General features: G+C 36.8%; 5 protein-coding genes across 5 annotated transcripts; 2 read left to right on the forward strand and 3 right to left on the reverse strand.

The window, feature by feature from the left end:
• LOC104786014 (RING-H2 finger protein ATL28) lies at positions 221-1,145 on the forward strand. The gene has a single exon (XM_010511317.2). The coding sequence runs from the start codon at positions 341-343 to the stop codon at positions 1,088-1,090; it is 750 nt and encodes a 249-aa protein (XP_010509619.1). The 5' UTR covers positions 221-340; the 3' UTR covers positions 1,091-1,145.
• LOC104786013 (RNA-binding protein CP31B, chloroplastic-like) lies at positions 1,078-2,637 on the reverse strand. The gene is made up of 4 exons (XM_010511316.2): positions 2,230-2,637; positions 2,049-2,147; positions 1,507-1,809; positions 1,078-1,396 (listed from the first exon to the last, which is right to left on the reverse strand). Exons 1-4 carry the CDS (start codon positions 2,614-2,616, stop codon positions 1,220-1,222), a joined length of 966 nt encoding a protein of 321 aa, XP_010509618.1. The 5' UTR covers positions 2,617-2,637; the 3' UTR covers positions 1,078-1,219.
• LOC104786015 (ribose-phosphate pyrophosphokinase 1, chloroplastic) lies at positions 4,821-7,236 on the forward strand. The gene is made up of 7 exons (XM_010511319.2): positions 4,821-5,173; positions 5,439-5,861; positions 5,960-6,103; positions 6,216-6,383; positions 6,471-6,540; positions 6,645-6,726; positions 6,833-7,236. The coding sequence occupies exons 1-7, from the start codon at positions 5,027-5,029 to the stop codon at positions 7,011-7,013; spliced, it is 1,215 nt and encodes a 404-aa protein (XP_010509621.1). The 5' UTR covers positions 4,821-5,026; the 3' UTR covers positions 7,014-7,236.
• On the reverse strand, positions 8,353-9,889 carry LOC104786016 (peroxidase 20). The gene is made up of 3 exons (XM_010511320.2): positions 9,593-9,889; positions 9,216-9,407; positions 8,353-9,113 (listed from the first exon to the last, which is right to left on the reverse strand). The coding sequence occupies exons 1-3, from the start codon at positions 9,815-9,817 to the stop codon at positions 8,520-8,522; spliced, it is 1,011 nt and encodes a 336-aa protein (XP_010509622.1). The 5' UTR covers positions 9,818-9,889; the 3' UTR covers positions 8,353-8,519.
• Positions 10,294-11,427, reverse strand: LOC104786017 (glycine cleavage system H protein 1, mitochondrial). The gene is made up of 4 exons (XM_010511321.2): positions 11,215-11,427; positions 11,002-11,090; positions 10,675-10,845; positions 10,294-10,573 (listed from the first exon to the last, which is right to left on the reverse strand). Exons 1-4 carry the CDS (start codon positions 11,324-11,326, stop codon positions 10,445-10,447), a joined length of 501 nt encoding a protein of 166 aa, XP_010509623.1. The 5' UTR covers positions 11,327-11,427; the 3' UTR covers positions 10,294-10,444.

Raw genomic sequence — 11,897 nt, forward strand, 5'->3', positions numbered from 1 at the left:
GTACTTGTAAACCGGACCATTATTGGTAACTTTTTTTTCCTCTATTTCCTATTCCATCGGTCAATATTTTTGTTTTAAAAACTGTTTTTTCGTTTTGACTATGTATTATTTTTAAGACAATGATTTTTATATAAAAAAAACTGTCACAGAAGACTCGCTCAAAATGCTAAGCAAAGACACTTCTGTCTCTCAGACATAGCCACTTCTTTCTCCTCATTTCTCTCTATTAAATTGAACTTTATGTCTTCACTTGCAAAGAGTTCTTATAACAAACCTTCCTTATTTCCCAAGCAATCTACGAAACTGGTAGAGAAGCTGGGGGGAGCTTTCCAACCTTCAAATGTCGGCAACAACATTAATACCAGATGCTGATGTTTTTCCTAGCGTTTCCATGCCAGTCACCGCAATTTTGACTGGCGTGCTTCTCTTTGTGATTTTTGCCGGTTTCTTTTCTCTTTTCTTCTGGCAGTTTCTCCTGAACCGATTATTTTCAACTTGGAACCTTCAGCGAACACCTTACGCTGACTTAATCCATGTAGCCACTCCACCTGAAAATACCGGCCTAGACCCATTTATCATCCGATCATTTCCCATGTTCCGATATTCATCTGCAACAATGAAGAATCACGGGACAGAATGTGCTATTTGCTTGTCAGAGTTTACAGATGAAGACACAGTTAGGCTGATAACGGTTTGTCGCCATCCCTTTCATTCAAATTGCATTGATCTTTGGTTCGAGTTACACAAGACTTGTCCTGTTTGCCGGTGTGAGCTAGACCCTGGCCTTGTCGGATCTGGAAGCCATGAATCTTTGCACAACACAATCACGATTACTATTGAGGACATAAACCATGAAGAAGAAAGTCTTCCTACCACTGGTTCAAGCAAAAGGATAGTGGAAGCATCGGCTTGGCGATTCTCGAGGTCACATTCTACTGGACATTTCATGGTTAAGACGACAGATGTCAATGTGAAGATGAAAAGAAGGCATTACCAAACAGGAAGCTGTGTCTCATTCGACGAACTTACTCGGTATAATGAAGCATTATGGCTAGGTGATTCATCATACATTAGCAGGATTGAAGTCTAGTTTACTGATAAATTCTATTACATCTTCAATTTTGTGTTCTTTGTAGTAGCAGTAGAAATTTCAAAATTGTAATAAGATCTCTAGTCAGGTTTTCATGCTCTTATCGGATAACCGAGAAAATAATAAGAGTCACTCCACCGGTTTTTCTTCAGACGTGTTGTTGTTGTCTTCTGCAGTGTCTCCATCTTCAGAACTGTCGTCTTCTACATTGTCACTATCTTCAGAAGTGTTGTTGTCTTCTACACCTTCAGATTCACTGGCCGTTCTCAAGCTAAACTTCAGAATGATAGGTCTGCCCATTATCTCCTATAGAAAAAACCAAACTGTGATGAAAACCCTTTACATGCTCAAGAGCTAAAGAAGCAAATAGCAGTTCGGAAATTAAAGTATGAAAAACGAGAAGTTTATAATTATACCTTCCCATCGAGTTTGGTGATTGCATCCTCAGCTTCTTCTCTAGTAGCGAAAGAGACAAAGCCATAGCCGGAAGATCTTCCTTCAGGGTCAGCGAAAACAACCCGAGCTGAGACCGGGTTGAAATCTGCAGCAGTGAAAAGCTCACGGAGATGGGTTGACCTTGCTTTCCAAGCGAGATTAGATATGTAGAGTTTGTGACGAGTCTCTCCAGCGGGAGGAGAAGGAAGAGCATTTGGTTGTTTTGGAGTAGGCTTCTTGAACCTTCTAGCAAAGTTCACTCTTATGATCCTCCCTGAGACTTCCTAAAAAACAAACAACATAGAAGCTTGTTTAACATCAAGGATCAGTTAACAATTCAACATAATATATGTTTTAAGTACTTACAATAACTTCTTATTTCTCTCTATGATACTGAATGAAATTAACCAAACCGCACTCAATGACTTAAACTAAAGGATTCCGAAACTAAGAACACAGGACATTAAAGAAGGACAATGAAATAAACTTAGGTGATAGAAGAATGTAAAAGGTTGAAGCTTACAAAAGCATCGAACTTATCAACAGCAGCTTGAGCTTCTTCTCCAGATGCCATTGTTACAAAAGCAAACCCTCGATTCTTCCCATCTTTTTGCCTTATAATCTGTAAAATTCAAAATTGAGGTGAAACAAATTCATAATAACACAAAAGAAATTGAAATGCTTTTAGAGAAAGAAGAAAAGACCTCGACATTGTTCACAGTCCCGCATTGTCGAAAGAGGTCGGAGATGTCATGAACACTCATAGACCAAGGAAGATTGAATACAAAAAGCTTCCTTTTTAGATTTGACTTCTGGGTTTCGTCAGTCTTCTCATCCTGCGACGTTTCTTCCTCCGCCGATGTTTCTTTCTCCGCGACGGAACATAGTACGGAGACGAGCCGCCGCGAGTTATTATCGCCGCCGGAACTTAGAGGGAAATTGAGAGAGAAAACGGGAGATATATTACTGGGAATCCGAAGACTAAAGGCGGTAGGTTTAGACCGTTGAGGAAAGAGATAAGGTTTAGAGAAAGAAGAAGAAGAAGAGGAAGAGAGTGAGAGGACGGAGAGAGCAGCTTCCAGAACCGCCATTGTTTTAGATTTGGCGCAAGAGAGAAATGGATTAGACCGAAACATAAGGAATTAAAACCGGTTTGGTTTTTTTTGAAAATTCCAATTGTGAACCGAATCTACCCACTCCGGTTCCGAAGGGTTAAATACTTAATTGGCACGAGGAATTAACCGTATATCACATTTGTTTTTGGTATACCAATAAATTCCAATCCATCATTGCAGTCAAAGTGGTAGGAACTGGAAACACTGAAATTTCATGTTTTATCTCTTTCAAAGCCAAAACTCTGACTATTAAAACTAAGACTTGATTGGTTTCTTGTATCCTACGAATAAAATATTTTTCCAAGCATATGATGACTAACTCAATAAGACAATAACATAATAACTTTTCTTTACCCATAATAAGATTATTAGCTAGTTTAAAATCATATACTTAAAATTATATATAATAATAATAATGATTTGCAACGACATTGTTTACTCGAAAGCATAGGACATCAGTTATTACTCAAATAATCAAAGATTATTAGGCTATTGATGAGAAAACATTTTTTATTATTAGAGTATCAATTTTTAGGCTAACTATGCATAGGACATCAGTATATAAGTCTTTGATCATTACATGTTTTGCAATTTAGAAATTACTTAAGAGCCGAACAATGCATACCCCCTCCTAGTATATAAGTCTTACACATCAACACCATCAATTTAAAGTGGAAAGGGTCAAAAATTACACTTTATCAAGATTCTCGTTGCATATTTGATATTAAAACAAAACAAAAATACACAGTTCCATTATTTTGTAAATAATCAACAAAAAATACACTCCATCAAGATGCATTTGAGTACAAAATCGAATTAACCACCTGAAAACATGATATGAATGCAAAATTATAACCACCTAAAATATTATAGTAATATTTTTATCTATTCTTAGATTATTTATTTCATTTAATTTTCTTTCTTTCTAAAATTACAATACACAATTTAATTCTATATTATTCCAGATTATTCCATAAAGCTATTATATAAATCATCTACAAATAAGGTATTTTTGAATTTTTTTATCAACCATATATAGCTATTTGTTTATTCAACATTCTAGTCTTTTAGAGGTTAAAAAAAAAGTACTGACATTGATAACTAAACATTTATTCACCAAACTTTTGCAAAGATTCCACATATTCATCTGAACCAAATGTGTTCGAAGCTCTAAAGAATTCATGTGAAACTCTAAAGAGTTCACGTCGCCGATGTCATATATTACATCAGATGTGGTTACGTCGGAGTTGCCGGTGTAGGCGTTTACATCAAAGTTGTCGGTGTCGGAGATTACATTGGAGTCGCCGGTGTCATAAATTAACGATCGCTACATCGAAAACATGGAATTTGAGTTTTTCAGCTCATTGAAAGCTTTCAAAATCTCAGTCCACTCAGATGCTGACCGCCGACGGAATCAAGATCTAAGCAAGAATATCACTACGAAAAAGGCATGTTGCATCAGTTAATTTGTGTCAAATAAATGAATGATTTAAATTTGAATTACTTTTTTATGAATGATACAAAAAAAATAAAATTTAACATCAATTCAAATAATTGATGCCATCAGTAATCTGACTTACATCAATTCAGAATAATTAGTATAAGTTTATATTAATTTGCATCACTTTAAAATATTGATACAAAATATAATTTTTACACATCACTTAAACAATCGATATAATTTATAATTTATATGGATTTATACTAATATTACTTAAAAAAACTGATACAAATTTACATCAATAAAAAGTGATGTTAATTATATGATTTCTCATTATAAGAACTGATATAACTATTTACTTGTTTTATATCGATTAAACAAACTGATGTTTTACTATTAATTTGTATCGGTTAAGAAATTTGACACTAATAAAACACACATGCATAATCATTAACAAATAAAATGCAAATACAAGTTTAAAGTCAAACATTCTAAATAAATAAATAAAAAGTCTTTTGAGAAATTCGTATATGCAAAATGTATTGACCAAGTAAATCCAATAAGTAAAAAGAGTTATTGGAAAGTTATTTCAAGAAAAGTCCAGCCAGACGTCTCCAATCCATTAATCCAAAGGACATGCTTGTGATGCCTCATAAAAAACGATGTCGTTTACTAAACAACTTGTACACACCACCAACCAAACCAAACCAAAAACCATTTCCTATTTACTAAACGGAACTGAAAATCCAAATTCGAGAACACACAAAACTCGGAGAAGAAGAAGAAGAGAACCATTCCTTCCTTCTTCCTTCTTTACTCTGTGACATCCTCAAATCCCCTAAACCCTAATTTCCTCGAATTCGTTGTTGGGAGATACTTACTGCTTTGAGTGAGTCAAGAGGTGGTTTATGTGAGTGTATTGCTCTGACATATATACAAACAAAAATGGCGTCTCTGGGTCTGTCGTTTCCTCCCGCCTCCAAAACGTCGACGTATCTGGCCTCTTCTTCTTCTACTTTCTTCTCTAACTCTTCTCTATCCCTCAGGACCTCTCTGTCTCGCTCCCGCAACTCTGTCTTCGCTTCTCTTGTTGTAAGCAGTCGTCTTCAATCCCTTATGTTACGCTATATTACATTTTCCGGATTTGAGGTTCCTAGATTGAGTGGACCCTATTGCCCATCTTGTCTAGTTTTGAATATCTGAGGTTTTAATTTGTGCATTAGCTACAAAGGTTGTCTCTTTTTTTGATTATGCGAATATAGCTATACAAAAGGTTGTCTCTTTCTTCAGTATACGTTCGTTTGATGCATATGAATCTCTGATTATATCTTCTTATTGTTGTTGTTGTTGTTGCTAGAAATGTGATATGCCAGAGTCATTGAATGTGGGAAATGGGAATCCAAGTATCCCAATTATTAACGAGAGGACACTTCCAAAGTTCTTGGAATCTGCAAGGATGGAGAAATCAGTCAGTAGAACCAATACAAGGCTGAAGTTGTTCTCTGGTACTGCAAATCCTGCACTTTCTCAGGAAATTGCTTGGTATATGGGATTGGATCTTGGGAAGATTAATATTAAGAGATTTGCTGATGGAGAGATCTATGTTCAGCTACAAGAGAGCGTTAGGGGGTGCGACGTGTATTTGGTGCAGCCTACTTGCACTCCCACAAATGAGAACCTCATGGAGCTTTTGATTATGGTAGATGCTTGCCGCAGAGCATCAGCCAAGAAAGTAACTGCTGTGATTCCGTATTTTGGATATGCAAGAGCTGATAGGAAGGTAAAGTCTCTTTTTTTTTGTGTGTTTACAGCCTTTTCTAGTTTAGCTGCTTTGACATGAGATGGAGGGTTGAATTGTATGTGTTTTGCTGCTTGCAGACACAAGGGCGTGAATCTATTGCTGCCAAATTGGTTGCAAATCTTATCACCGAAGCTGGTGCAGATCGAGTTCTTGCATGTGATCTTCATTCAGGACAGTCCATGGGTTATTTTGACATTCCAGTCGACCATGTGTATTGCCAGGTACACCTTTAAAGCCATGTTCTTGATACCTACGGTCCCTTCTTATGATTGTGTGTGTATGCTCGTAATTGGTATAATGCCTTTTAACCCTTTGTGTGTTCAATTTTTGCAGCCTGTGATACTTGATTATCTTGCTAGCAAGTCAATTCCCTCAGAGGATTTGGTAGTGGTATCTCCTGATGTTGGTGGAGTAGCCAGGGCACGCGCTTTTGCAAAGAAATTATCAGATGCACCACTTGCCATTGTCGATAAAAGGCGTTCTGGACACAATGTTGCTGAGGTATCCCTTTCTTTCAAAGTCTTGAGTTTATCTCACCAACACCACTTGATTCCCCTCAAGTTTATATTTGTTATACTTTCCTTCCAGGTCATGAACCTAATTGGTGATGTAAAAGGGAAGGTGGCAATAATGGTGGATGATATGATTGATACCGCTGGTTAGTAAAACGGCATGGAGTACCCCTATCAAGATCACTAAACCCCCCTTCTCCTTTTTCAGGCTGAAACTTCTTAGAACCAATCTTGTTCTGTTTTATCTCAGGAACCATTGTGAAAGGAGCAGCCTTGTTACACCAGGAGGGTGCTCGGGAGGTCTATGCGTGCTGCACACACGCTGTTTTCAGGTAACCATTAACCTACATTTTGTTCTTTTGAACAAGTCTCAACACCATTAAATTTTCTGAAGCATTTTTTTGGTTTTGGTTTGGTTTCGAATGAATCAATGGGAAGCCCGCCTGCAATAGAGCGATTATCAGGGGGATTGCTTCAAGAAGTGATAGTGACAAACACATTACCAGTAGCAGAAAAGAATTACTTCCCACAGTTGACAATTCTATCAGTGGCTAATCTTTTGGGTGAGACCATTTGGCGTGTCCATGATGATAGTTCCGTCAGTAGCATCTTCCTCTGACCTCTCATTGCCAACCATTTGAACGGTTCTTGGTTTTTGTTAGTCGGGTGAAGGGTTGGTTTAGAAAATTTATCCCGGTTTATGCTCTAACCGGCGAGCTTCACCAAATTTAATTGCTTTGTCTTTTTTTGATAGCTTAGGACTTTCTTCTTATTTGCTCCACATCTCATTGTCTTGAACTTATTTTTGATTATGGTATACACAAGCTTCTCAGTTAATATTATCAAACTACATACTTTTTTTACCATGGTGCAAATTGGCTCAAAATCTAGTTCACAATTTGATAAAAATTAATATTTTATCTAAAGAAACAATTACTTAGTCGAATTATAAAATAAAATCAGATAAAATCTATGCATTGTATTGTACAGTCCACGGCCAAGTCCAATAGATAACCAAAAAAAAAGCCCAAAAGAAGGAGGCAAATTAGGGCATCTATATGTATAGTTTCAATAAGTATATATAGACAGCAGCCATATCAACTTTTTAAGACAAGCCTCTCTATAGTTCGTGTTCCGTCTCATTATTAGTTTTAGGGTTTGGTCATCTCTTTGATTTTGTTTAGTTCTGTTTGGTTTTTGATTTTGAGCTTACGAATTTTTAATAGATGAGCTGTGATGAAAATATCGTGTGCCAGAGATGATCTGCTCATCGCTGACGGTAAAACACAACCCTCTAAGAAGTTCTGAGCTTTTTCCAGATCTTTTGTTATGTTTTTCTCCGGATTTCGAGTCAAATTATAAAACCTTTTTTCAGATTAGTTTTAAGATATTTTTGTTTTGAGGAGTCGAAGTGACGATAGAAATTCACAGGTCTGTCAATCCACTGAATCATGTGATGTAATTGTGTTCTCGACAGGTTCTGATCGACTCCTTGAATCTTCTTTTCAATTTTGATTTTTTTTTTTGGAATCTGAGTAAAGGATGAATCTCATATATTGATGTTATTTGAGACTGAATTACATTGATGTTTTATTCACCTTGGAGAACTGATACTCAAGATTCTTTAGTTTTTTTATTTGTTTGGTTAGATTTTAAGATTTTGGTTTTCTTGTTTGAAAAAATTTACTGGGCAGATGATGAAATTATATTTCATGGGTAATTTGCGTCTGATTGTATGTGATGCTAACTTTTATGATTATCTGATGCCCTTCTAATAAAATAAACGTGATTTTTATTAGTTTTACAATCAATTTTTATGTGTTCACAAGGAATTTTCAATTTTGATTGGACACAGGTTCACTAACGTTGTCTGCTTGAACATTGACCATTGCACTAATAATTTGAGCATGTGAAATGTTAACATTGCACTGATAATTTGAGGTTGTGAACATTGACCATTGCAACTCTGAACGACACTGAGTTTAATTAAACACACTTGGCTGAAGCAGTATATTCCAATGTACAGACCATTTTAATTGTTGATAAACCGGCAAAACTCATAACATAAATCTTGGTTGAATAATTGTAAAGTGAAAACAATTTGTAATGATAATACTCTTTGAATTCAGACATTGACAAATCTACAGTTCTCCCTGATTTCACCTTCAACACCTGTAAGGACATTAATGCTACCCATTTTCAACATGGATTCCACAAAATCCATGAAGAAAATATCTTGATCAACCGCATATTCCCATACCTTCCTAAAGATCTCTCCCTCATGATCTTCTGTGACCAGAACGTTATCCGATATCAACAGCCCTTTCCCCTCTAACAGATTGATGAAATAATGGTTGTCAAAGTAAGCTGGCGTCTTGATATCCAATGGAGAGAGTTCGTTGTCCCGGCTTGAATCTTTGCATTGTGACCGTAGAACTCGTCTGAATGTGCTCTGTCTCTTGAACTCATCGACGTAGAACGTTTGTTCCATGTTTGGTTGAACTATGCGTTGCTTGAAGCTCACGCATCTCGCTTTACCTATTGTATGAGCTCCCGAAAGTGCGATGAGATCTTGAACGTTGAGGCCTTGTTGCTTGAAATTGACGATGAGGCTATCGAGGGAGGAGTTTGGTGCCGGAATAAATTGGTTTGCGCCTGCGAAGCTTGCCTTTAATGAGTCTCTTCTCCCTAGCAAAACTTCCCACCATGGTCCACCTCTCTGTTGATACCAAACAATATTTGTGTCTTAAGGATATTTTGACCCAATAGGTTTCGATTTAATTAGGAAGAATTCTAAAGAGTAGTAGTAAGGGGGAATTACCAGGAAGACTGAGTCACGAGCGGCCATGGTGAGGATATCGGAACAGGAGACGGTTAGAGGACAAGCATCTTCGAGGAGGTACTTAATGTAGTCAATTACTTCAAATCCACGCAAAGAGTTCACATTTGGAGTTGCTTGTTTCTCACTCACCATATCTCCATGTGTGTCCAAGAGCACAGATGCATCACAACCCTAAACCCACGATAAAATCCCACAATTGAACATCAAAGCGACGCACAACAATCTCACTCTTGCACACGCAAATTCACAGACCATTCAAGAAGTATGCTAGAATCAGAGCCTTAAAACTACTTGAAAAAGTTATGATCTAAGAGGGAACAAAATCAAAAATGAGTAGACAGGGAAGATTTTCTAACCAAGACGAAGCAATCGTGGAACTGAAGACGAAGAAGAGAAGCCGCCATACGAGGATCTTTGAGAACAGCAACCTCAACGTTATGCTTCACGATTTCCTCTGCTAAAGGGCAACTCTCTTTGTAGAAACCCTTCAGTAATGGTCCACCAAATTCCCCCAAAGCCGTTGTAGTAATTACAGAGAGCAGAATTAAAGAAAACCATAGCTTCTTCTGCTTGATCTCCATTGGAAAGTTATGTCATATGTTTCTGTTCATCTCTGTGTGTGTGTGACTATATTTGTGTGCTTCGTGTTTTAATGTTCATTGTATGTTATCATATGTCGTTATGTGTGTTTTCATGCCCAATTTTTACCACAAAGGATGTTACAGTTTTGTCAACGGTAGATACAACCAATAGGGACCTAACTTGCGTTATGAGCTTGAATACGTGATTATAATATAATGGTGGCAGATTGTAATATTTAAAAACAGAAGTTGGACAGAACTGACCGGAACTAGGATTAATATAAGATTCATATCCATGATGGTAACCCTTAAGATACTACAATTCTTATGCCCACTTGTTTATTTTATCTTTAAGGTTACCTAATTTTTGATTCGGATCACGATTTCTTTTGGACTAGCTTAGTCGAGATGTCAGATACATTTTAAGGATAACAAGTTATTAAGATATGTTCTATGATGGGAAAAAAATATCTGTGTGTTTGTTAATTAGATCTCTGCTTCATCTTCTTGAACTCTTTATTTTGTGATGTTGGTCATAGTCTCATAGAAAGTATGCCAATTTAGGAAATAAGCATGACAATTTGATAGAAGATATTGGAACATAAAAGACAGGAAAAGAAACCACTCCTAGTGAGCAGCGTCTTCATCCTCGCAGAACTTGGTGTATTCCTTTGCACCCATCAAAGATTCCAACTCCGCGGGGCTGCTCGGCTTCACTTTGATCATCCAGCCATCTTCGTAAGGGCTTGTGTTAATCTACATAGCACACAAACACAATTGCCAAAATCATTGCTTATATGTTTTGTCACATGAGTGGTAACTTAACTTTATTTCATTCAAGACTTTTAAAACCATACCAAGCCTGGTGAGCCCGTGAGATTCTTGTTAACCTCAATGACTTCACCTGAGATGGGTGATAAGATCTCACTTGTGGCCTTCACACTCTCCACTGCTCCAAAGCTTTTCTCTTTGCTCACCGTGCTATTTTCCTCTGGCAGTTCCACAAACACTACTTCACCTAAATGGTCCTGCAACATCAATGTCATGTCTCCTCTTACAAATCTATCATCATCTTTATAACCATTCTCCAAAGAGACAAACTATCTAATCCAGTTCCAATGGGACAGAGTTACTTCGATCTAACACTTAGATAACAAAAACAGGAACCTGAGAGCCTTTGTTACCTGAGCATGGGCAGTGATGCCAATGGTGGCAACAGAGCCTTCATGTTTAACCCACTCGTGTGAATTTGCATACTTCAAACCCTCCAACACTACAAAAAAGAGCACAGATACTCATCAACAGTTTCAAGAAGTGCTATGTAACATATTGTCAAAAAAAGAAAAAGAAAAAAAAAGCTATGTAACACAAACAACAACCACAAATAACAAACAAACCTGTGGAGAAGCATCTAGAGATGGAGAAAGCTGGAGAGAGATGAGACTTGGAGACAGAAGTAGAAAGCTTGAGAGCGTTTGCTGTAGAAGAAGCCCACATTCTCAGTGCCATTTTTGGTTAGCGTTCTCTCCCTTCTTTATCTTGCTCTGTGTTTTGTCTTCTCCAAATATAGTGGAGATCTCAAAGATATTCTCTTTCTTTGCTTTATTATTTGTGCTGTGTGAGTGCTCTATCTTTAATATGTAAGGCAGAAATTGAAGGCCTCATCCTCTTTGCCTATGGTGTGTATCAAAAGTGTAACCCAAACCTTCTCAATGACACAGAAGCTCTCGTAATTACTTTTTTGGGTTCCTTTTATTAGCTTTTCCAAGGAACAAAGTAATGGCTCCTAGCATCCTATACTTTTCATGTAATGGAGATTAAAATGCTAAATAAAAAGGGAACTGTGTAGTTATTTTTTTCAAAATTGCTTTATTTTTGTAAAACTATAGATTAAATGGAATTTTTTCAGTTAATTTTTTTGTCTTTTCAATCAGATTGATTTGCTTGAATCATGTTAAAAAATAAAGCAACAAACATATATAGGACAAATGTTTTTTCACAAATTATCTATGATCTATATGATCTCATATAAGTTTTGGAGCTCTTAAGCTTTCTGAAACTTTGGGGGTTAAAATAGAAA

Source organism: Camelina sativa, chromosome 5, assembly GCF_000633955.1.
Source record: "Camelina sativa cultivar DH55 chromosome 5, Cs, whole genome shotgun sequence".
Lineage (NCBI taxonomy): Eukaryota > Viridiplantae > Streptophyta > Magnoliopsida > Brassicales > Brassicaceae > Camelina > Camelina sativa.